Raw genomic sequence first — 25,674 nt, 5'->3', positions numbered from 1 at the left:
ATGATAATGAGGTCTATCTTTTTTTGGGTGGGGGGGGGTCATCTACTATGTGTCAGGCACTGTACTAGGTAGTTCCCAGTTTATTCTGCATGGTATTATTATTCCCATTTTACAGATGAAGACATTGAAACTTACAGAGGCTAAATGGCTTGCTCAAAGTCATGTAACCATTGAGCGGCAGAGGTAGAATATGAGAATACAATTTACCTTTCCCTCTGCTCAAACGCTTTTCTGCAACCCTGCCTCTTCTCTTTTATCCAACCGAATTGGACTCATCTTTCAGGACTCACTGGAAGCATTCCCAGTCTTTTAGGTTGGCATTTAATACCCCAACAATGCATTCCCCCAGCATGCCATATGTCTCAGCACAGCACTTACAGCCTGTACAGCGATTGCCTGCTTCATTGTCTATGTTGTATTGGCAGTGATTAGTAACGTGCCAGGAACACAACAGGCACTCGGTAGATACCTAGAGAAGAGTAAATGAACTAACAAATGAGCAAAGAGGCATTTTTAGAGAGGAGCCACGGGGCTGGTGAAGGTTTCTGAAGCTAGGGCATGTGGAAAACATTTGAAAGACCTGAGAAAGTTTAGCTTGAACAAATAGAAGATGCAGAAGGGCTCTCTGAAGGCTGTTATGGATGAGTCCAGACTTGTTATTAAGACCTTGAAGAGGAGATGCAGAACCAAACACTTGTGCTTTCAAGGACACAGATTTTTCTTTCATATGAAGTTTTGTAGCCACCAGATTATTCCAGGAAGGAACAACTTGCCTCTTCAGGCTTCAGGGATGTTGGAAGCCTCGGGTGTAGAAGCTTAAATAAACCTCTCCTCGGCAAACCCTCACATTCCAAGATTCTATGGAGTTGCCTGTGGAATTAGGAAATGAACTGGAAGATAAGGACTTTCTTCCCTATTTAAAAAAAAAAAAAGCTAAATATTTGCTTTCCAAGAACAATCTGCCTTAGGAGCCTTTCCAAGCACATAGTTTAAACAAGGGAGAAACTGAGAAATTTTTAGTGACTGGCAACATATAATTTGTTGAATCCCTGTTTCACTTCTGGCAATGGTAACTGAATGAATGAAAAGAATGATTACAGGTTAATTGTGTTCGCTTTTTTGGTTAATTCATGGAGGGCTTGTAGTCAGTTATTAGGATTAGACCTTTAGTACACTTGGCTTAGTAGCTGACATATAGCAGGTGTTTTTAACATAAGTGGGATACTTCGCTTTTTTATGTGCTAAATTTTATCTTCTTCATTTCAGTTCCTCATTTTTGAGTCATATCTTTTTCCTTCTTAACGTAGCAATTTAGAGTCATTTGCATATTTGATAACATGCTTTATATATCTTCATGTCCCCACTGAAAATATTAAAAGAATGTTTTATATTCTTTTGAAATGATTATAAACAATAATCATCTTTACTTAAAAAAATTCACACTTAAATATTTAATGACCACTAGGTACTGAAAATAGCTGTTTCAAAAAGTTGCCTTGAATGATCAACCTATAAACATTTCATATATTCTGGAGAGGAAATATTATGGAGACTCGAGTTGTGTATTAGTTTGTTAGGTCTGCCATAACAAAGTCCCATACACTGGGTGGCTTAAATGCCAGACATTTATTTTCTCACCTTTCTGGAGGCTAGAAGTCCAAGATCAAGGTTGGCAAGGTGTCGGTTTTTTCTAAGGCTTCCTTCCTAGGCTTGCAGCTAGCTGCCATTTCCCGGTGTCCTCACCTGCTCTTCCCTCTGTACCTGTCTACACCTACATTTCCTCTTCTTTTTTTTTTTTCATTTTTATTTTTTATTTTAGAGAGAGAGAGAACAGGCACACTCGAGCAGGGAAGAAGGGCAGAGGGGGAGAGAATCCCAAGTAGCCTCCACGCTCAATGCCAAGCCTGACTTGGGGTTCGATTCTGCAAACTGCGAGATCATAAGCCAAAATCAAGAGTCAGATGCTTAATTGACTGAGCCACCCAGGTGCCCCCAAATTTCCTCTTCTTATAAGGATGCCAGTCGTATTAGATTCGAGCCCAGCCTAAGACCTCACTTTAATTACCTCTTTAAAGATCCCATCTCCAAATACAGTGACATTCTGAGGTACTAGGGTTAAGACTTTAACTAGTGAATTGTGGGGGGACACAGTTCACCTCACAGCCAGTTGCTTTGCTTTTCACTTTCATTTGTGGAGGACAGCATGTCTTCTCTGACATGTTCCTTTGATAAAACTGTTACTGAGTTACACCGGAGAAGCACACTCAAAGACTTCAGAGATGTGGATATTTCTGAGTCCTTAAAGCGGGTTGGACAAACATGGTGGGTTGGACAGCCAATGTCCTAGGGCTGCAGATGGGAAATGAATGCAGCATAGCCAGGATGGGAAGCCAAGTCCGAATAAGATTTTTCAAAAGCCAAGAATTAGAACCACTAGCTCAGAAAAGCCTTCTTTCAATATATCCAGAATAGGCTGATTTACAGGGGAAGATGAAAGGAGGGCAACATGTGTATTTTGGCTGCTCGGAGGATGGTGGGGCTGGGAAGGGAGGAGGAGGGAGAAGTTATCATAAGGCTGCAGCCAGCCAAGGAGAGAGAACATCAAAGAGGAGGCTGATGGCCAGATGTACAAAGAGCTGATGCAGGGGAAGGGTCTGGGGGGAGAAACAAGAGGAATGTAGGCATCTGACGACATGGGTTCAGAGCCAGGAGGGGCCTTCAGAAAGGCACGATGGGTTATGTGCACTGTGGGGCATTTGGCCTTGAGAAACCTGGGGAGAATGAGCCTCAGGGGACTTTAAAGTCAGGTTGGACCATAACGTAAACTGGAGGAATCTCGTCCAGAGGGCTCAGACCTGGCAAAGGCTGCTAGAAGCTGCTTTCCATCTCTAGCTCTTAATTCCCCAGCCTGACATCAGGACTTGTTCCAGTCTACGGGTCCATTGACTGAATGAATATGTCCTGAGAATCCCCACATTATAAGCTATGTCAGGCCAAGTGAAAGATGCAGAATCCTTAAAAGTTTGGGACTCATTGCTGGGGTAGCCAGGGAAGTGTTCCCTTCTCCTAGAGGTACCATTTGTCCATAATGTGCTCAGATGCCTGTCTCCCTGTGGCTGTCCTGTGTGATTGTTCCATCTACTGAAGGAAGCAGGCTCCTCCACTCCTCTAGTCCAGTCAAACTTGAATTTGTCTCCAAAATGCAGAGGAATAGGAAATCCATTGATTTTACCTAGTTATGTTCCTGTACCCAGATCGTTTAGTTCTAATATGTTATTTTTTGTTTCATGATTTGCCTCAGTTTTATCACCTATTCCATTTGTTAAACAGGTGTGCATTGAGTATCTATACTGTTCCAGGATGGCGTGGTTTTGGATGCCGATGATACTGCAGAGTCAAGCGGGTCTACCTGTCATGCTTTAGGGTCGCATGGGTCTTTGGGAGGGAATTCATATAGGATCCATGAGAGAAGAAGTCCTCAAGAGCTAGTAGAACGTACTCATAAGCCATCCGGGGTGGGGCCTTCTGTAGAGAGGATATATTTTACAACAAATTCAATTTCTTTAACAGTCACTAGTCTGTTTGGGTTTTCTATTTCTTCTTGAGTCTATTTTGATAATTGGTGTTTTCCTTAATTCATCTCTATTTTCAAATCTATTGGCATACATTATAGTTCATAACACTATCTTTTAATGTGGAGCATGGTACTCTTTAACAAAAGTGCTCAGTGTTTTGTTCCCATAGTTCACAAAGCTCATACCAAAATTCTGAAGGAATATTGAGACTGGAGGATGGTGTGCAGGGGGTGGGGTCAGGGGGAAGATGTCTCTATTGACTCTTAGGTTTCCCTGATAACACCTAGCACTTATAAGAGGGCTTTACAGTTTTGGAAAGCACCTTTTGCTTGCCTTTTCTCTCTTTCCCTCACATAGCCCTTGAGAGGTAGATTTTACCACAGTTCCCAGCTACAGATAAGGACAAATCTGGTCAGAGATATTAACTTATTTATGACATGTAGATGAAGCTGAAGTCACTCGTAGATCATGCCAGTTTACCTAGAAGAGAGTTTAGAGATCATGTAGTTGACAGGTGTTTAATGGGTGGGCAGGTGGGGCATGGACCACCACAGAGCCTTTGGATAGACTTCAATGGGTCCCTACTTTGGATGGGGGAAAAAGTTACATGCTTTCTCACTAACCTCTTAACTGCAATTGAGCATTTCCTTCTATTATGATTGTAAAACCACAAACCACAGGAATAGTAGCATTACTGTATCACCAACAGAGACCACAGATATTTTCATGACACATTATAGTTGTCAGAGATAATTCAAAATACGGTTGATATGAATTGCTACTTTGAGATATATGAGTTAGTGGGCCCACCTTTTGTCCTTGTTATTTAATTGTTTTAAAGTACATTTGTATGGGTAAAGGACCTGAATGTGAGACAGGAAACCATCAAAACCCTAGAGGAGAAAGCAGGAAAAGACCTCTCTGACCTCAGCCGTAGCAATCTCTTACTCGACACATCCCCAAAGGCAAGGGAATTAAAAGCAAAAATGAACTACTGGGACCTTATGAAGATAAAAAGCTTCTGCACAGCAAAGGAAACAACCAACAAAACTAAAAGGCAAGCAACGGAATGGGAAAAGATATTTGCAAATGACATATCGGACAAAGGGCTAGTATCCAAAATCTATAAAGAACTCACCAAACTCCACACCCAAAAAACAAATAACCCAGTGAAGAAATGGGTAGAAAACATGAATAGACACTTCTCCAAAGAAGACAACCGGATGGCCAACAGGCACATGAAAAGATGCTCAACGTCGCTCCTCATCAGGGAAATACAAATCAAAACCACACTCAGCTATCACCTCATGCCAGTCAGAGTGGCCAAAATGAACAAATCAAGAGACTATAGATGCTGGAGAGGATGTGGAGAAACGGGAACCCTCTTGCACTGTTGGTGGGAATGCAAATTGGTGCAGCCACTCTGGAAAACAGTGTGGAGGTTCCTCAGAAAATTAAAAATAGACCTACCCTATGACCCAGCAATAGCACTGCTAGGAATTTACCCAAGGGATACAGGAGTACTGATGCATAGGGGCACTTGTACCCCAATGTTTATAGCAGCACTCTCAACAATAGCCAAATTATGGAAAGAGCCTAAATGTCCATCCACTGATGAATGGATAAAGAAATTGTGGTTTATATACGCAATGGAGTACTACATGGCAATGAGTAAGAATGAAATATGGCCCTTTGTAGTAATGTGGATGGAACTGGAGAGTGTGATGCTAAGTGAAATAAGCCATACAGAGAAAGACAGATACCATATGGTTTCACTCTTATGTGGATCCTGAGAAACTTAACAGAAACCCATGGGGGAGGGGAAGGGAAAAAAAAAAAGAGGTTAGAGTGGAAGAGAGCCAAAGCATAAGAGACTCTTAAAAACTGAGACCAAACTAAGGGTTGATGGGGGGTGGGAGGGAGGGGAGGGTGGGTGATGGGTATTGAGGGCACCTTTTGGGATGAGCACTGGGTGTTGTGTGGAAACCAATTTGACAATAAACTTCATATATTGGGAAAAAAAAGAAAAAGAAATGTCAATAGCAATAGTACCCTATTAAGTGCACCATATAAATAAATAAATATTTCTGATTAAAAAAAAGTACATTTGTTACTATATCTCCAGCTTTTAAAATATCTTGATAACTGTAGTTCAAATACTTGACCTCTTTCTTAGCCATTGCATTTATTCATCCATTTGTTTATTGTGGTAATAGGTATATATAAGATTAAACATCTTAAACCCTTTTGAAGTGTACAATTCAGTGAGTATATTCCCATTGTTATGCAACCAGCATCACTGTCCAGAACTTTTCATCATCCCAATCAGAAAGTACCCATTAAGAAGTGACTCCCTTTCCCAAGTGACTTCTTTTTTACTTCCTGTCTCTGTGAACTTGCTTATTCTAGATACCTCATATAAGTGGAGTGTTATAATTTTCATGCTTTTGTGTCTGACTTTTTTCACTAAGTGTAATGTTTTTAAGTTCATCCGTGTTGTAGCATGTATCCAAACATTTTGATGGCTCAATAGTATTCCATTATATATATAGATAGATAGGTATCCATTATACATATATCTATCTATAGATATAGATATAGATATAGATATAGATACCCATTTTGTTTATCCATTTGTCTGTTGATGGACGTGGGTTGTTTCTACCTTTTGGTTACTATGAGTAATGCTGCTATGATCATTGGCATGCGAGTATCCATTTGAGCTTCTGCTTTCAATTTTTCTTGGATATATACCAAGGATAACATTGCTGAGAAATATGGTAATTCTCTGTTTAACTTTTTGAAGAACTGCCAAACTGTATTCCACAGTGGCTGCACCATTTTACATTCCCACCAGCAATGCACAAGGATTCCAAGTTTTCTGTATTTTTACCAACGCTTGGTATACTGCGTTTTTTAAATAGTAGCCATCCTAGTGGGTGTTGCATTTTATGTTAGGCATTTAACAAGTTTATTCCGAGAAGGGATCATGGGCTTCACCAGACTGCCATGGAAGTTCTTGGTACAAATAAAGGTTAAGAAATAGGTTGAGGGAACCAAAGCCCAGAGATGAAGTGACTCACCGGCAGCACCTATGACTTAAGACCAAGTCTCCCAGGGCTCAGGGGAGCTCTTTTCTCCTCCTGCCATATGGTCTCTTCTCATGTAGACATTTGCCCCAGCCAGTGGTCAGACTGAGTCAGGGCTGGAACCAAGCCATAAACCAACCAGCCACTGAAGCTGAGGCCAGCCCCAGACACAGGCGAGACAGACATAATCCTTGAATGCGAACCGCTGTAACCTAAAACTACCACACACAACCGCAGCAACTAAATTTTTATTCACTCAACAAACATTGAGTACCTTGTGTGAGATCAAATTCCACGTTCAGTTGGAGTGTCTAAGGGGCATCCAAAGGGACATCCCTTGGAGATGCTCAACTGCTAGTTTGGTTTACAGGTTAAAGCTCAGGAGGGAGAAATAACCCTGCCTATGTTTCCTTTAAATACAGAATGGTGTCCTGAACTGTCACTCCTGGATCAGGAGCCTCTAGCTCTGCAGAGACAGCCTAAGATGGCTTCCTTTTTCCTGATAATCTCCTTGTGCCATTTTCTTACGAGCTTGCAGTCAACTGTGGCTCTTGAATCTTCCCACACCTGCTACCACTCTTGTCAGTTGGTGTTAAAAGTAACAGTAGCTAACTTTTATTAAATGTGAATTCTGGCTTTCCACTGTGTGACCATGAATAAGTAACAAAACCACCCTAACCTCCAGTTGTCTCACTTGTAAAATGGGGACGATAAGAAGTGGGAATGACCATGCAGACAAATGGCTAGCATGGAGACTGGCACAGAGTAAACATTCAGTAAATGCTCATTGCTGTTATTGTCAATTTTAAAATTTATTATTAAAAAACACTTTGTGCATTGCAAAATGGAATTAACAGATCCCACTCTACGGTCACATCTTTAAATCTAGGAATTAGGTCTTTTCATCTCTGGGTCTAAGGCATCTGGCCTAGTAGCCTCCCACTAAACGTGTACTGAATGAATGAATGAATGAATGAATGTATGAATGAGAGATGACATTTATTAATATTATTAGTATTACTAATTTGTATTTATTTATTTGAGCATCTACTGACATATAAAATAGCATTTTTAACCATTTTAAACCTTAAATCAGATATTGGTCTTAGAGAAGAATCTCTACTGAATTGACTACATGAGTATTTTAGAAAATATGCATACTTAGCAAAATAGTCTAATAAATTTTATTTTTTCAAATGGCAAAATTTGTACCATCAGATCCATCCCTTCATACATAGAATACATTTTTATTGAGCAGCTATTCTGTAGCAAGCTCGGTATCAGTAGTGAATTCTCTGGGTAGTAGGTAAATTGCAGTTGGCTTAAGCTAACAGTGGTTTTATGAAAAGAGATTTAAATATCTCACAAGAAGTTTGGAGGTCAGTGATTCCCAGCTGGTGGCAGCAGCTCTGTTTTGTCATTGAGGCCAGAGTTCTTTCTAGCTTTTAGATGTGTTGTCCCAGGAGATTGGCTTTCCTTCCTTGGCCTTTTGCCTTGTAGTCGCAAGGTGATTGCCGTAGCTCCAAACATCACTTTTTTCCATGATCATGGTCAAGTCAGGAAGAGAATAAAGAGGACTTTTACATTCCTCGGTTCATTCCTTTTGTCAGAGACCAGAACCTTTTCTGGAAATTTCAGTAGAGTTTCCCTTACTCCTCACTGGCTCAAACTGGATTGAATGCCCACTCCAACGACCTAGTCTGGAGAGTAAGATAACCATGACTGGCTTGGTTCAGTAAAGAATCCTTCCTGGTGGGGTGGGGTCTGCCCTCATGGAGCTCATGGGCACCTCTTTTCTGCTTGAAATCTTAGGCAAGGGAGTAGGAAGGGGTCAAGGAGAGGAATGAATTTTAAGTCGTCAACCTCTAGTGTTGTCCACTCTACTGTGGTAAGCCATTTTCTTGAAAGCACACAAAATGGAAGGAAGGAAGTAGTAATTAAGGTGACAGATGAGAGAGAGCACAAGAAAAAAAATTACCCAAATGGTTGGTGCATGTTAAAAAAAAACTAAAAAAGAATGTCAAAGCCTTAAATTTTATTACTGTTTTTTTTTTTTTGCAAATTTAAGGCTTGTATGATAAATGGAAATGTGTTAAATGCAATTTAAATGTGTTTAATGCAATTTAAAACTTGTATAGTAAATGCTTTATGAATTTTTCTAGGAATCTTGAAACACAGCTGGCTGAAATCCATACATATTGTCCGTATCCTATAGCATGCCGAGATTGATCCTGTAACTTCCGTTCTCTGGTACTGGTTTTGCCTCAAGAGCTAGAGTAAATGTGCATCTCCAACCTTTAAACACTTTTTAAAACATTTTTTGTTATGGAAGTAATTATGCTTATTTTTGCCCTTGTTATCTATTGGATTCTTAGAGGTTCTCTCATGCAAGAGTAGATTTAATCTTGTTTCTGTAGAAGTTTAGAAATATAAATATCCAGGCATGCTGCTTCGAGTCTTTTTTTCTAGGAATAACCTTTGAGAGGTGAGAAGAAAGTTGTAAGAAACCTTCTTCAAGTCACGGTCTGATGCTGTTTTCTCGTGTCACAGGACCCCAGATATGTGCCTGTTCCTTCATTCATCTAACAAATAGCTGTTGAGTCACTTAGTGATGGGGGTGTTGGGAACACTGCTGGGAACAAAATAGGCAAAAATCCTTGATCTCATGGATCATGTATTCTAATAGAAGAAACAGACAATCAAAAATAAATAAGTAAAATATATATGAGAGAAGTTGATAAATGCTATGGAGAAAAATAAAGCCAGAAAGAGGGTTAGGAGTGCTGGCTGGGATGGGGGTGGGGAATTTTAGATCATGAAACGGAAGGCTTCACTGAGAGGGGGTGCTTTCTACACGCCCCCAAAGGTGGTGGGGGGGTGGCAAGTCACTGAATCCAGAATGTTCAGGCTGAGGGAACAGCAGGTAAAAGCATGCCTGAAGTGTTTAGAAATAGCAATGCCAGTGTAGTGTGGCTTAGAGAAGTAACATGTGGGCCTTTGGGAGCCATGGTTAGGACTTTGGCTTTTCTCTCAGACAGATGGGAACCGTAGAAGGGTTTTAAACAAAGGAGTGAGGTGATTTCCCTTGTGTTTAAAGAATCACTCTGGCTGCTGGATTGAGAACAGTCTGTAGAAGGGCAAAGGCAAATGCCAGTTGGGAAGTTAATGCCATCATCCAGGTGAGGGATGTTGGTGGAGGTGATCATCTCTGGAGTGTAATGAAGAACTAAGAATTATTTTATTCTGTGGCAAGTTTCCCAAAACCTTCTTGAACAGTGCCAGTTGCTGGGAATTTATGGATACAGCCGGCAGGGTATCCTACAGTTACAACTAGGGAACATTCATGTCATATAAAGTCATGCAGATCGCACCCTTGTCTAGTTGTGTGTGGAAGTTTGTCGTTTCTTGTAGGTTAATCCTGAAGAGTATGAGTTCTAGACTCAGTTTCCCGGATTTGAATCCTGGCTCGACCGCTTACTACCAGTGTGACCTTACTCTAAACTCTCTGTGTCTCAGTTTCCCACCTGTTAAATGCAGACAACAGGTTGTTGCAAAAAGTGAGGAGTTAATACATGTACAACATTTAGCATTGTGTTGATATATAACCATTGCTCAGTAAACATTAGCTATCATTGTAGATATGGATATAACCATTTATAAAGGTCAAGGAACAGCCCTACCTAACTTAATTTCTTTCACACTGTGGTGTACTAGAACTGGAAAGGAACTGAGACATCATTTAGTCCAACCCTAGCGATCAAAGTGACATGCCCCACCCCCCTCCCCAAAAGAAGGAGGTTATGTAGCTAATGTGGCAGAGTAGGGATCAGAACATGGACCACTGGACTCCCAGTCTGCTGTTTTTTGTGCTATGCCGTGTTGCCTCCCTATAGCCTTCAATATAATACCAGGTGGGGATAATAATAATCATAATAACCACAATAAGTGATTTTTTTTGACTCTCACTTTGTGCCAGGCACCATTCTACATGTTTTACACACATTCACTTACTTAATCCTCATGACAATCCTATGAGGTAGGTACAGTCATTGTCCCCATCTTACAGAAGAGGAGACTGAAGTTAGAGCAAGTAACTTGCCCAGGATGGGGAATGTGTGTTAGGTGGGGCACATGGGTGGCCTGAGAGTCGGGAGGCTGCCCTACCATTACACCGCATGATCTACATTCGCTGCTTGTAAAATAGGGACAGTGAATCCTGTCTTGAAGGTCCCTTTCGGTCTTAAAGTTTGCACATCCTAAATACTTTGTGATTATCAGGTCGGTAACAAATACCACTTTAGTTCATTAAACATGCTGTCTTATTAGCTGATCTTCATTTTAATGATCAGCTGCAAGAAAGACTATTTGTAGAACAGCCTAGAAACCAAAGTCACCAAGGCTGTGAGGGATGCTTGAAATGTTATTTCTGGCTTCCATGGCAACCCCAACATAGGGCGTTAAGCTTAATGGAGTCAAGTACAGCAGCTGGAGCCGAGCACTCACCCAAGCACTATGAGTGACGAGGAAGCAAATAGCAGGCTCAGTAGTTGTCCTTTTGTGTAACCCACGGTCTCGGTATATTTTAGGGAGTGGAGACCTACGCCAAGATGAGTAAGGGTGGAGGAAATGAAGCATCGTATCAAAGTGGAGAGAGGACAGTTTCCAAATGAGTTGGAGAATGAGAACGATCTAAGTGCCTGGGGGAGTCACTGTGGCGAGAAGGGTGGGGGAGGCGTGCAGAGGTTTCAGGGAGGGGAGGAGAGTTGGCCCCACTTTCACAAAGCTTGGAGGCACTAGGCCTTCAGGTGAGCTTTGTGAAGAGGACTGAACATGCCCAGTAGTATTTTTGTTTGTTTGTTTCAGTGTGTTTGGAGCTCTCAGTAGGAACCCACTGTGGATGAGCGTGGTGGCAAATGCAGATATGTTGAGGAGTTGAGGGGACCACCAGGGCCAATGCGGGAAACAAAGCTCTCTAGGTATTGTAAAGAGAGAGGGATTTCAGGGGCGCCTGGGTGGCTCAGCGGTTTAAGAATCTGACTCTAGGTCTTGCCTCAGGTCATGATGTCACGGTTTCATGGGTTCAAGCCCCACATCGGGCTGTGCGCTGATTGTGCGAAGCCTGCTTGGGATTCTCTCTCTCTCTCTCTCTGCCCCTCCCCTACTCACGCTGTCTCTGTCTCTCTCAAAATAAATAAATAAACTTAAAAAAAAATAAAGGGGGGCGCCTGGGTGGCGCAGTCGGTTAAGCGTCCGACTTCAGCCAGGTCACGATCTCGCGGTCCGTGAGTTCGAGCCCCGCATCAGGCTCTGGGCTGATGGCTCAGAGCCTGGAGCCTGTTTCCGATTCTGTGTCTCCCTCTCTCTCTGCCCCTCCCCCGTTCATGCTCTGTCTCTCTGTCCCAAAAATAAATAAACGTTGAAAAAAAATTAAAAAAATAATAAATAAAGGGATTTCATACTGGGAATGAGGTACTTACATAATTGTTGGAAAGACTGGAGAAGTGGGAATTGGGTCCGTCACACAAGAATTCATTACTGGGATTAGAATGCTCCTGTCACCATAACTGCATCCAAGAAGCTGGTGAGCAGATACTAGAACACCAAGCCTGTCTTTCTACAACCTTTCTTGCCAGCAGAAACAGACTCCACCTTGCTTCCTCCTTTGTGAGGATATCTAATTGGTGGTACCTGTTACCCAGAGCCCTAGCTGCCCCGGGGTCTGGGAAGTATGGCTCTTGTCGTTCTTGCTTCTGCACTATTGGAAGATTCCTGAAAGAGGTAGCACTTCGTGCTGAGTGCCAACTGACGTTCCATCAGTGGTGATTTCAGGTGACATCTGAACTAACTGGGGCGAGCAACAGAGGTACGGGAGTGCGCACGGAAGAGAGAGGCGTTGGGAGGGTCCGGTTGCCGACCTAAGCTGTCTGCTCCACCCCTGAAAGTCCTTCAGGCAGACTCGCTCCAGGGTTAGATACCAACGGGGCAGAAACTCAACTCCTAAAGATGAGGGAACTGTCTTAAAATTCTCTCTGGTGCCTTCTCCATTAGTTTATACATAGAAGATATTAATTTACATCTGACACCAGGCTGGGGTCTTGAAGGGAAAGCAAGGGGTGGGAGGGTGGGCTTGGAGAGACTGGTTCTGGGTTGGGCCAGGGATGGAGAAGAGTGATGTCTGGGCTGAGTCAGGAGCCCCTAGAATGTCCCCTAAAGGGGGATGGCACACAGTGGTTCCCCATTGGCTCCTTAGCGAAGTCCAAACTTCTTCTTTTTTTTTTAAGCAACTCGGTGCCCGATGTGGGACTTAAACTCATGACCCTGAGATCAAGAGTCATATGCTGTGCTGACTGAGCCAGCCAGGCACCCCGTAAAGTCCAAACTTCTTAATAGGAGGTGCACGCAACCCTCCCTACCTGGCCCTGTCATCCTCCATGGTGCCCTTCAAGACCCAGCCATACCACACCCCCTGTGGTTACCCATGCACGTGAGCCCCCTACCCTGTTCCGACCTCCAGGCCTTTGCTCACACTGACCCTTTGCCTAAAGTGCCCACCCCGACTCTGCCTGACCAACACCTGCTCGTCCTCTACTAATAGAATAATATTACAAAATAATGTAGTACCCATCAGCTTCTCCAGCATCTCCCTTTCCGCCATCTTGGGATCAGTGCTCTCCTCCAGGCTCTAGTTGCTTGTGTTTTTCATAAATCTTCTGAATCTGTCTTTCTTTAAAAGGTTGTCAGCTCCTCCCAGGCTGAGATTGGTTCTCATACTGTATCCTCAATGCCTAGCACAAAGAGGGGGGTTCTATAATGTTTGCATAACTCAGCCAAACCAGAATGATGAGAGAAGTGTCTCCAAAGACCCATTTTGCCTTTGCCGGCAAAGGGCTGTGGAAACCGCTCTCCCTTCCCTCTGTGTGTGCCTGCGCCCTCCCCTTGCAGGGAAAGGGGTGCAAGACTCCGCGTCAGGGCCTCTATCCCCTTCCTCCTGGCTGTTATCTGTTCGGCCTGACCCTGCACGGCTATTCCCGGGCCTTTCTGCTCTGCTCCCGAGTTCCATTTGCCAAACTCCCAGAAAGCAGATGAGGCAATTGCTCAATTTATTTAGTTAAAACGCTCCTGTGGGTTAAATGCCCACTGCTTTTTTTAAAGCCGCCTACGCTGTTTTTCACTTTGCAGAGAGAAGAAATCACCTAACTGTTTTCTCAGTACTTTCTGTGCTATCTCGTGGGGGGACGGGCGGGTTTTGAGGGTGTATATGTGTGTGTGTAGGTTACGATGTTAAGATATGAGTCATTTCTCAATTTGGGAAAGGAAGAAAGACAGCGAGAGGGATTTTGATAGAGAATACCAAACTCACTCTGCACCTATTCAGTCACCTCAGTGAGTTTAAAAACCATCGATTATTTTAGGACTTCTTTATATTTTTCTTCATCGATTGGGAGAAAGCCTGTTTGTAAGACAAACTCAGAGAAGATGTGAGGGGCATTTTTTTTTTTTTTTTTTTTTTTTTAGTGAAACTTTAACAAACTGCTTTACCTTGCAAGGAAATTCATTCAGTTCATTGGAAACTGTTTTCTCCAGGGCTAAACCAGGGCAGCTTTCTCTTTGGCTCCTTTGCAAAGAAAATTGTCCAGGGTTCTGGAAACCACAGTTGTTGAACCTCATATGATGTCTTTTCTTTCAGCTCATGTAACAGCTACTAGAGGAGACTGGTGTGATGTGGCATGTTTTTTCTTTCTTTCTTTTCCTTTTTTTTTTTTTTTCTTTTCCATTTTGCTGGCTCGTTGGTACACACTCCCTGAGGGCCTGAGAGAGCTGTGTTCCTAAAGGAATTTATGACAATCAGCAGGGACGACTGAAATTTGAGCTGGTGTCGATCCAGGATCCCTCACTGCTACCCAAAGATGCAAGTTCATTCACCACAACCTTCTTTAAAAAAGAACAACAGCAGCAAAATCTCATTGTGACATTGGAGAGTATATTTTGCACAAAAGCTTCCCAGTGTGCATCTCCACAGCCAGATAGCACCCATCACCCATCCCTCCCAGTGCACTCGTCTCCGTCTGCTCTGCAGACGTTCTCCCTGGTAATAGCCGGGGAAGGTAGACACGGAGCAAACGTGGCCGTAGTGAAATTCCAGCTGCTGCCCGGGACCTTTGGTTCAGCTTGTGGGTGTTGGAAAGACCTTAACAGAATAAGGATTGACGTTCTGACCGTATCTCCGGTGTTCTTGAGAGAAGCACTTGGTATGTGGTGGCTCGACTTTTTACCCAGCTCATTGGAACAAGCAGGTCTGTGATAAAGAACACAAGGGGCCCCTGGGTGGCTCAGTCGGTTAAGCCTCTGACTTTGGCTCAGGTCATGATCTCGTGGTTCGTGGGTTCGAGCCCCCCGTTGGGCTCTGTGCCGACAGCTCAGAGCCTGGAGCCTGCTTCGGATTCTGTGTCTCCCTCTCTCTCTGCCCCTCTCCTGCTCTCTCTCTCTTTCTCTCTCTCTCTCTCAAAAATAAATACACGTTAAAAAAAAGGAGAAGAAGAACACACAGAGCAGAGAAAAAAACTGGAGGGGCTCTGGCAGGATGGGGGCTTGGCCAGCCACAACATCCCTTCCCTCAGCCCTCTTCCATCTTCTTTCCTCCCCAACCAGGCATTCAAAGCAGGACGAATGGGAGCCAAGGGGGGAGTCCATGGAAATCAACTCCATCTGGCTGTACTTGTTACTCTTCTCTTCAGTAGTTGGCCAAGAGGTAGAGCACGTATTTGCTCTATATTTTTGCTGTTTGTGCCTCCTTGTTCAGAATTACAGTCTCTAGCGACTCTTCTTTATGGTCAAGGGACGGGCTGTTCTGGCTGAGCCTATGCCATGATTAGGATTACCAGATAATGATTCACCTTACCCTGCGTCATTCCACAGGCTTCTGTATGCTTGTCTCACCGAACCCCTGGACTGTAAGCCCCCAGAGGCCAGGGATTGCATCTTCTACCTGTCAACACCAACAACTCCACCACTGTATTTTGCCCATAGTGCCTTCAGTTCTCTCCCCTCTGTCTACCAGCCCTGAGCCAGGGGGTGGTGAAACACAGATGAATAAAGCCCAGTGGTGACCCCAGAGGTCTGTCTTGCTGTTTTGTGGGTTTGCAGGCCAGTAAGTCTGGTATTTGTGGGATGACATCATGGCACATTGTCGCGAATGGTGCTTAGTGTCGGCACTGCCAGGTGAGGCACAAGTCACTTTTGGACGTGGATGCGTGCAGCAGGTGAATCCCTGGGGCTAAGGCACAGTGGTGCCCCCCACCGCAAGGCACTGGCCCACTGTAGAGAGTGAAGAAGACATGTGCCCTGGGGGAGTGTGTCTTGAGTTGAGCTTTAACTCCCGGGGCTCATCCAGTCTCTGCTTCCAGTCCTCCCCAGATTTCATCGAGGGAAAAATGTGTTAATTGGCAACCAGGAGTTGCAGTTAGGTAAGGCTCTTCTCTGGGACATTTTCCTGTTCATAGGAGACTCTTTACATCACTTCACGTACTGGGAAGTAGGGGCTAACGGTGCAGGTCTTAGCATCAGACTGGCGTGGGTTTGAAATCCTTATCCCACCACCACTCTTTTGCCCCATGCCAGTGGACTTGTTATTCAGACTCTAAGGGTCAGCACTGGGGGCAATAATGGTGCCTGCCTTATTTATTTTCTGAACCTAGTTGAAAGCCAGGACATAGCTGACACGTACATGATCCAACATCAGAAGAGAACGTGGGAAAATCCAGGATGTATGGTTGCCATACTTACAAGGTCTCTCTCGGTCTTGGAAAGGGCTCCTTTGATACTGTCTTCTCCTCTGGACTCTTGGCTCAGTGGTACATGATCTTTCTGGCTCACATACCCCTTGGGATGGAGCTCTCAGATTTGTCTCAAGAATCAACGGAAAGGATTACAAGTGCAGATTCCTGGGCACTAGCCCCAGAGAGTCAGATTCACTGCCTAGGGTGAATTCACTGACTAGGTCTAGGGTGCTGCCTGGAGCTCGGCATTTTAAATACACACCCCAGGTGTTTATTCTTTTTTAAGTTTATTTATTTATTTTGAGGGTGGGGGGGAATAGCAAGTAGGCTCCACCTTGTCAATGCAGAGCCTGAAGCAGGGCTAGAACCCCTGAACCATGAGATCATGACCTGAGCCGAAGTCTAGAGTCAGATGCTTAACTGACTGAGCCACCCAGAGGCCCCCACACCCCAGGTGTTTCTGATGTCATCAAGACATTGAGGTTACTGCTGTGGGGGTTCTTTCTTATATCTCCACTGAGTGCTCCCAGTGCTCCCAGTTCCTGGAGGAGTAGCTGCACCTTCTCTCTTCCCTGTCCTTCCACCCCTCCCAGTCATACATGTGCATCAAAAAGATGATGGAGCATCATACCTGGAACTATGTGGATACCAGGGATTCACAGAATATACCGCATGTGGTGGGGTGGCTCCATGCGTGAGATGCTGGTGGGAACACGTCCAAGCAGAGGTAATTGGGGGAGGTACCCGAGGACTCAGAGGAAGGCCTAATTTAGGCTGGTGGGGTGGGAGCATCAAAGAAAGGTTTTCAGAAATAGGTGCCCACAGGGTTGAGTCTTAAGCTGAGGAGGCAGCCTAGAGAGGATGTAGGAAACTACAGACTAATATTGTCAGGGGATAAGGTATAGGGTAGGGAGGGCTGGGCCAAAGCCTTCATTAGTTCGTTCTCCCATGAACATGATTATTTTTTAAAGTTTATTTGTTTATTTTGAGAGAGAGAGAGAGAGAGCAGGGTAGGGACAGAGAGAGAGAGAGAGGGAGAGAAAGAATCCCAAGCAGGCTCCGTGCTGTCAGTGTGGAGCCTGATGTGGGGCTTGACCCCACGGACTGTGAGATCATGACCTGAACTGAAATCAAGAATCAGACGCTCAACCGACTGAACCATCCAGGCACCTCTCCCATGAACATGATTGATCATGCTGTCAGTGACCCTTAGGTGGTGGCTTTGGAAGAAATTGCTTTGATGAAAGAGTATCCTGAGAATTTACAGCTGCCAGGTTTAGCTAGTGTGATTCTGATCAATGAAACTCACCAAAATATTCGTTTATAGGGAAGTTCTGCTGTAAAGAGAAGAGCAAGTTCCATTTGCGGGAGAGTCTCTCTATTCTCTCAGGCCAGGAAAGCCATTGATGAGAAGGTTGGGGTGGTGGGGAGTGGGGGGTGGCGCCTGGGTGGCTCAGTTGGTTAGGCGTCCGACTTCAGCTCGGGTCATGATCTTGCAGTTCGTGAGTTCAAGCCCTGCGTTGGGCTCTGTGCTGACAGCTCAGAGCCTGGAGCCTGCTTTGGATTCTGTGTCTTCCTCTCTCTCTGCCCCCCCCCCCCACTTGCACTCTGTCTCCCTCTCTCTCTCAGAAATAAATAAACATTAAAAAAAAAAAAAAGAAGAAGAAGGTTGGGACATTATGGTTGGGTGGGATCTAAGAGCCCAATTGCAAAGGGTCTGGTTGGCAAATCGGTTTCATTCCCCAAGCCCCCTCCAGACACCAGGTGGAGGGAACTCAGGGTGCCAAGCCGGGAGCTGTGCTGTGGCAGAACTTTGATTCTGAGCCTGCGATTGATTAGGGGTCTCACAGGTGCCAGGTCGGGAAGCCAGGGGGATGGCGTGCAAAGCTTGGGATTTGCCATCCTGGCTTGAGATTTTATCACGTGACTGGCTGACAGGCAGATGTTCTTTCCCTATGGTTTATACCCTTGGGTTTTTGAGCCCTACGTGCAGGGCTTACCATTTATACCAATTAGATTTCATCTTGTTAGTTTTGACTCATCATTCCAGCACTCAGAAGTCCCTTCTGGTCCTGACTCCGTAGTTTGGCTTACTCGCAGTTGCTCCCGGCATCATGTGTGGTGGTGTTGAGAGACCCGTGAGTGCCCCAGCATTTGGAAAAATGTTTGGGAAATCTTACCAAGTGGGGAATGATTTGCTAATGAGTCCAAAGTATGTTTTAGATGCCATCAAGAAGCCCAGGGTGTTTCCCTAATAGAATATAATCAAGTTTTCAGGATGTTCCCCAGGGATTCTTTAGGAGGTTGTGAGTAGAGCATAATGGATTCACAGAGGGCCGTAGCTCATCAACATTTACTGTCAGATGTCTGGCAGGGGTTATACAGCAGCTGGCGACTGACTCATAAGGGAATTGGAGACGGAGGGACTTGACCGTGGGCTTTGCAGCCCTAGCCAAGGAGCACGTGCCCCAATCAAGTGCTAAATACAGGGGAGTTGCAGGTTAAGTCACTTTGGGGGCATAGGATAAAAAATAGTCTAAACTGCCTCTGAAATATCCATGAAATCACCTGTAAGTCCCAAGAACTAGTCACAGTCTGGAGGAGGCACAAGGTGACAGAGCCACACGAGGTGGCCTCAGGGGCCATGTCTCAGGCATCTGTGGACATGTACTCATTGAGCATGACACTGGGTAGGGTTGTGGTGCTGTGTTACATGGTAGTCTTTTTTTTTTTTTTTTTTAATTAATATTTGAGAGAGAGAGAATCCCAAGCAGGCTCCGCATTGTGGAGCCCGATGCGGGGCTTGAACTCACTAACCGTGAGATCATGACCTGAGCCGAAGTCGGACACTCAACTAACTGAGACACCCAGGCACCTCACATGGTAGTCTTTTCTCTTGGTCTGTCTGTCTCTCCAGCTGTCTTTCTTTGACCAGCCCATATACCACAATTCACATAAACCAAACGCTTATGGGATGCAGTTTCCCTCGGCCCTCCATCACCCACATCCATCCTGCAGTTTCCCCGGGCCTTGCTCCTACTGATCTCTCAACAAGCACTTGTCAGATGAATGAGAATGGAAATGACCAGCAGCCGGATTTACTGGGCTACTGCTATTCAGGGAGGCAAGCATCTGTTTTATCATTTTACTCAATTTTTAAAAAGACAAATAGGCATGTAGCAGAGAGAAGGCCTTGGCAGGAGGGAGGCAAGTTTGAGCCATAGCTTCCAGGCTGTGATTCCAGGGAAGGAAGGGCCAGTGCAGTCCTGGTGTATCTTGAGTATGCTGAGGGTGACAGGTCTAAAAGAATAAAATCCTTCCTGAGTATTGCTTGGCGGTTAAGAGCGTGGGGTACAGAGGCAGACAAAATGGGTTCAGATCCTGGCTCCCCTCCTTCCCTACGAGGCCCTGAGCTAGTTATCTGGCCATTCTAGGCTCATTGTCATCACCTGTAAAATGGGATAGTAACAGCACCTACTCCCTAAGGTGTTCGTGAAGAACAAAGAAGCCAACAACTGGAAAGTATTCAGAACAAGGCCCAGTACTCACTAAGTGCTCAATAAACAGTAGCTATAAATTATTACTATATTCTTCTGAGTTTCACGACATCCCTGGCAGGTATTATTGTCACCATTTCACAGAAGAAGAGAGTGAGGGTCAGAGAGGGTAAGGAGAGGCGCGAGACCACATGGACAGAAGGTGGCAGAGGCTGGACTTACACTCAGGTCATAGGACTGTCTGTTGTATCACTAAGCATTTCAGAGCTCCTTTTCAGTCTCCGGATGAAATTATTTTACCCTTATTATAGATACATATTTTCCTTCCTCAAACATGCTTTGATCTTCCCAGGCAGATGGCACCAAATATTTACTGTACAATTACATGGCCGTGATTGAATTTAGCCAGAGCAAGGGAGGCTGATTAGTCAGGGGTCTGCAACCCTGAGGAGAGGAAATCCTTCCAAGGTTGCAACTATAATCCCGCTGGGGTAGAAATGTTGCTTAAAATTGTCCTGGCTCAGGTTCAAGGGTAAGAGGCACTAGTTTCCCCAACTTTGGGGGCTTTGAAGACAAGCTGACTGTACTGAAGTGCTGGTGACAAGGTCCAGACTGTCACTTTGTGGTTCAAGGGATGACATTTTATGATGTGCCCAAAGACCCTCATCCAGTGCTGTTGAAAGTCTGTCATGAGGGGCCAGAAGGAAGATTGCACGCTCTTCTCCCAGGCTAGGGACACAGGGATGTCATTTATCAGAACCTGTATGTGAAGGGAACACACAGAGGAGAGTCTAGAAACACCTCTTAGCAGTCCCCACGTGGAAAAGCTGTGGGGTTCTTCACAGCAAATATTTCAGAATGTCCCCAGCATCTACAAAGCTCATATTGTAATGCCAGCTGTATTGAGAATTTCCAAGGTGTCCACCATGAGGTAGAGGAAGAGCCATTAGTATAGTTCCAGGTCTGACCCTAACGAGCCATAAGGCCTCACAGAGGTGGAATCACATTTCTAAGCCTCAGTTTCCCCTTCTGTAAAGTGAGTGACTTGGACTTTATTTCGATCCCTCCAGCTCTAAGAGTTTATTAGTCTATGAGTCTATGAACCAAAGTTCCAAAGTGGCTATGCTTCCTCACAAAATGGCAAGATTTGGGTCTAGAATCTATGTCTCTATTAGCAGAATCTACACTTGCTCTAGACCTTCCCGACTTTGTGGTTTTCATCCACCTCCTTGAACTGACTGCTGTGGCTCAATCCCTTTCACCTGAAACCTTGCTCCACCAGCCAGAATTCCATTTAACTCTGCAAATGTTGACCGAAGACTTACTCGGTTCCCACCTGCGTGGTTAGGCAGATGAATGCGACTGTTTCCCACTTGGGGGAATTCACAGTGAGATGGTGAGGTCCAGACTTGCCAGAACTTCGTTTCTCCAGAGATCCCTCTAGTACCTAAACTAGGGGTTCTCAAAGTGTGGTCCCTGGGCCAGCAGCATCAATTTTGCCTGGGAACTATCTAGAAATGCAGATTTTCAGGTGTCACTCTAGATGTACAGAATCAGAAATTCTGGAGGTGTGGCCCACCGATCTTAGTTTTGAACAATCCTTGAGGCGATTGGGAGGCACCTCAAGTTTGAGAACCACCGGACTGGCCTTCTCAGGGACAAGCTGAAAGAGTGTGGTCCTGAGCCCCTAAGGGACCTGAGGAGTTCTCCTGAGGAGCACTCGGTCACTCGGGCTGCCAGGACTGGCTTTCAGCTCACAGCCATAGCTCCCTTGGCACCTCCCACAATATTTCGAACCTTTGTGGTGTTTTTGTAAATGCCCAGGCGTTGTGGAAACTACACATTTGTTTTGACGGGAGCTAATCCAGTTTAGCACATAATTCCCCATGGAACTTCCAGGCTTCCCTTTAAATTGACTGTGATGCTTGATGGGATGTTGACACCATGACTAAGACCCACAGCAAAGATCCCAACCCCAGAGGACCTCCTGCTTCCAAAAATCTCCCGAGGAAGAGTTCTCAGGAAGCCAGTCTGCTGTCTCCTCTCTCCCTCCCAAGAAGGCTTTCCTTAATATCTTCCTCCATGGCAGGGTCTGAGCCTGGTTGCAGTTCTCCTCAGCAGGCGGAGGTCACTGGGTCACATTCTCCCTGCAGTGAGTTCAGACATCAAGGGTGGGGTGCGGGTGGCTCCTGGAGAGGGGCCAGCCTGGGTCCTGGCCCTTGTCTTGTGTCCTGGGACCTGCGGGTCTGTCGTCCACGGCTCCGACCCAGGGCTGCATGCTAGACCATCGGCACCTTTGTGAAAATTACAAGAGGCAGCCCTTCCAGCTGCTTCTCGGGGTGGACACAGCCCCTGGGGTTCAAGATTTCAGCCCCTTGCCTCATAGGGCAGGTGCCTGTGCGCAGGAACAGCGGCCTTCTCCCCAGCCTGGGCCCGGCAGGAGACAAATGGGGGGCGGTGTGGGCAGATAAGGGGGTTCCCACACACAGGACCCAAGGCTACGCTCTTCACCAGCGTCAGTTCCTTGAGTTCTAGCTACCACCTAATGCTGTGGGTGTTGGTATTGTCTCCATATAGGTTTTTTTTTCTGTATTATAAGGAATTTTCAAACTTTCAGTGCCTCCATTTTCTTGTGTATCCAAATGGATATGACACTAGTCTTTCCCCTTAAGAGCTTGTTCTGAAAATCAAATGAGACCATAGAGAAGAATGCACTCTGGAAAATAGATTTTAAAACATCCCACAAACGTCAGGTTTTATATTGATCTTTCTCCCAGAGTCCTTGAAGGCAGTTTCTGGGGCCTCTGGTTTGAGAAACACATTTTGAATTCACACAGCCCCGGCTTTATGTGTGGGTGCAGCACAAGGTTGGTCTCCTGCCAGGAGGCTGTGGTTTGGGGGTGCTTCCTTGCCCCCAGATCGGACGACTTGTGAGGCCACGCGGTGGACGAGGTGTGTGTGCAGGCGCTCGGGGCAAGTCACAGCCTGGCAAGCCGGCCTGGACAGGATGACCTCATGGGCCTTTCCCACTTTTCATCTCGATGACTGGGTTCACTGTTTCATATTTGGCTTCCTCTCTCTTTCTTGCAGCTGTGGTGATTGGGATTTAGGGCAAGCATTTGGGATCCCTTTTCTAATCCCTGTCAAATCTGGATTTAGCTACAGAGTCCAGGAAGGGGAGGAGGCACCCCCCTTTGGCTGGAGGCAGTAGCTCAGAATATCGGAGAAATTCCTGCACCCTCTGAGGGAGGAGGCCTCTCATCTCATCCCCTATCAGCCTCTTCCCAGGATGTGATGAGTTTCACCCACAGACTCAAACCTCTTCTAGCCTCCTTGTTTGGGGTTTCTGGAACAAGTATGGTGGGGGTGAGGGAGAGACTTAACATTTGCCTTTTTCCCGTTAACTGTGTCCTTTGTCTCTCAGTCAGTCCCTTCTCCAGCTTCAGCACCTGCTCCCCTCATTGAGGTGGAGGCCCCCTCTCAACCAGTGCGGCAATGGTCGGCATCAACCACCTTGCAAACCACTGCCACCCTCATTGGCTTGTTATTATGTAACCTCCCTACAGGTGAGCTGAGTTACATGGTGTGATGTTAACATACTGTGCTCATCACCGGTGGCATCAGGTGCACATTTCCCAGGCCTTTCGTAGCTGGCTCGGGGTTACCCTCCAACTCCGTTCCTCTCTGCACCTCCTAGCAGCCCTTCACCGCTCACTCCATTTCCACCACCCTCGTGCCATCCTAGGCTTCTGTTCACGTGTCTGCCTCCACGTGTTCCTTCTCTGGATGCGAACGCCGCGTGAGACCAGTTCACGTCCTATCTCCTTGACCCCAGCCCCCTAACATCCCCGTTCTCTGAACATCTAGTGTCGGCACCGCGCTAATTATGCTTTCATTTGTTCCGTTAGTTAAGTTCCCAAGGTGGATCGTAAGCTCCTTGACGGTGGTCCCATCCTAGGCTTATTGCCTATTCCCTGCAGTACCCAGCCAGGCTTATGTGGCATGCAGTAAATAATAAAATCATTTTGGCCCCACTCAGGTGTGTGCCCACCTAAAAACTGTATTGATGGCTTTCTAGAAACTGAAGTGTCCGTTTATCTTGCAAAAATAAATAGTATCTTTGTAGCCAATACTCACGGTCACACAGTCATGCACATTTTTTTACCCTTACAGCTTCCCCGGGCGGGGAAGAAAAGCCCGTGGAGATTGGAGGTCTGGAAGGTGACCCCCAGCCCTAGGATTTCCAACAACAGCCAGGCTGCCCTGGGCCTTAGCACTCTTCTAATGGATCTGACCTCTCCTCTTTCCCCAGAGAGCTCCTGTGAGAATAAGCGGGCAGACCTGGTCTTCATCATCGACAGCTCCCGCAGCGTCAACACCCACGACTATGCAAAAGTCAAGGAGTTCATCGTGGACATCTTGCGATTCTTGGACATTGGCCCTGACGTCACCCGAGTGGGCTTGCTGCAGTATGGCAGCACCGTCAAGAATGAGTTCTCCCTCAAGACCTTCAAGAGGAAGTCTGAAGTGGAGCGTGCGGTCAAGAGGATGAGGCACCTGTCCACGGGCACCATGACGGGGCTGGCCATCCAGTATGCCCTGAATATCGCGTTCTCAGAAGCAGAGGGTGCCCGGCCTCTGAGGGAGAATGTGCTGCGGGTCATAATGATCGTGACCGACGGGAGGCCGCAGGACTCCGTGGCCGAGGTGGCTGCAAAGGCACGGGACACGGGCATCCTGATCTTTGCCATTGGTGTGGGCCAGGTGGACCTCAACACACTGAAGGCCATCGGGAGCGAGCCCCATGAGGACCACGTCTTCCTGGTGGCCAACTTCAGCCAGATGGAGTCGCTGACCTCGGTGTTCCAGAACAAGTTGTGCAGTAAGTCCTGCTCCTCTGGGGCTCTTCCAGGGGGAATCATGAGGATTCCTTTTTTCATCTCCCCCTGTTGTTTCTGTGCTACCTTGTCCCAGGTACTGTGTTGGCAAGGGGTGTTCAGCAAAGGCCAGAATAGACATGGCATTCTCCTGGGGTTACACTCTGGCCAAGGAGACAGATAGTGAGGCTGTAATGATGCAGATAAGTAAGTAACTGCAGTTGTAACAGTATCATAGAGGAAGAATTCAGGGCAGGACCCAACCTAGACCAGGGTGCCCAGGGAGAATCCTCTGGGGAAGGGACGTTTGAACTCAGACAGCAGAATGAATACAAGTAGATGGGCAAAGCTTTTCTCCAACACATTGGACTGCCCTGGCATTCCTTAAGCTAGAATTCATGAGTTGGAGTAGACATGGGGACGGGAGGGCAAAAAAATTCCACAATGTCTCCTTGGATGGGGCCGAATACCAAGCATTATTGCCCCATGGTGGTGCTAGTGGTGGAGATTTTCTCTTCGAAGAGGCCCAGTGCACGGGGAGGGCTGAGATTTGGTCCCCTCCTTCTGTAAGGGGGATACCTGCCCACATCCTTGAGCTGCCTTCTGCTTCAGGGGTCCTCTGCCCTCTCTTGCTTTCTGACCCTCCTCTCCACAAGGCTTCTCTCTCCCTTCCTTGCCAGCCTGCGCTCAGTTACCTGCGCCCAGGGCTCCTGCCTCAGCTTTCCATAGCAGGTCCGCTTGCCCTCTCCCCAGTTTCCTGCTTCTGCAGCTGGCTGCTTGTCCTTTCTTCCTCCAGGAGGGCAGGGGCTCAGGGGGCCACCCAGCCTCCTCTCTAGTGCTTGGAAACTGGAGACGTGCCT

At 46.0% G+C, this 25,674-nt stretch overlaps 1 protein-coding gene across 2 annotated transcripts in view; it reads left to right on the top strand.

The window, feature by feature from the left end:
* The window catches only part of MATN2 (matrilin 2), a 122,214-nt gene that overhangs the window by 8,820 nt on the left and 87,720 nt on the right, over positions 1-25,674 (top strand). For both annotated transcript variants that reach the window (XM_032591931.1, XM_032591930.1), the window contains exon 2: positions 24,250-24,819. In XM_032591931.1, the coding sequence (XP_032447822.1) occupies positions 24,250-24,819 (570 nt within the window). The remainder of the gene's footprint in view (positions 1-24,249; positions 24,820-25,674) is intronic.

The sequence above is a fragment of the Lynx canadensis genome, chromosome F2 (genome assembly GCF_007474595.2).
Source record: "Lynx canadensis isolate LIC74 chromosome F2, mLynCan4.pri.v2, whole genome shotgun sequence".
Taxonomy (NCBI): domain Eukaryota; kingdom Metazoa; phylum Chordata; class Mammalia; order Carnivora; family Felidae; genus Lynx; species Lynx canadensis.
Note: the sequence above shows the minus strand (reverse complement) of the source record. Positions and strands in the feature narration are given on the sequence as shown.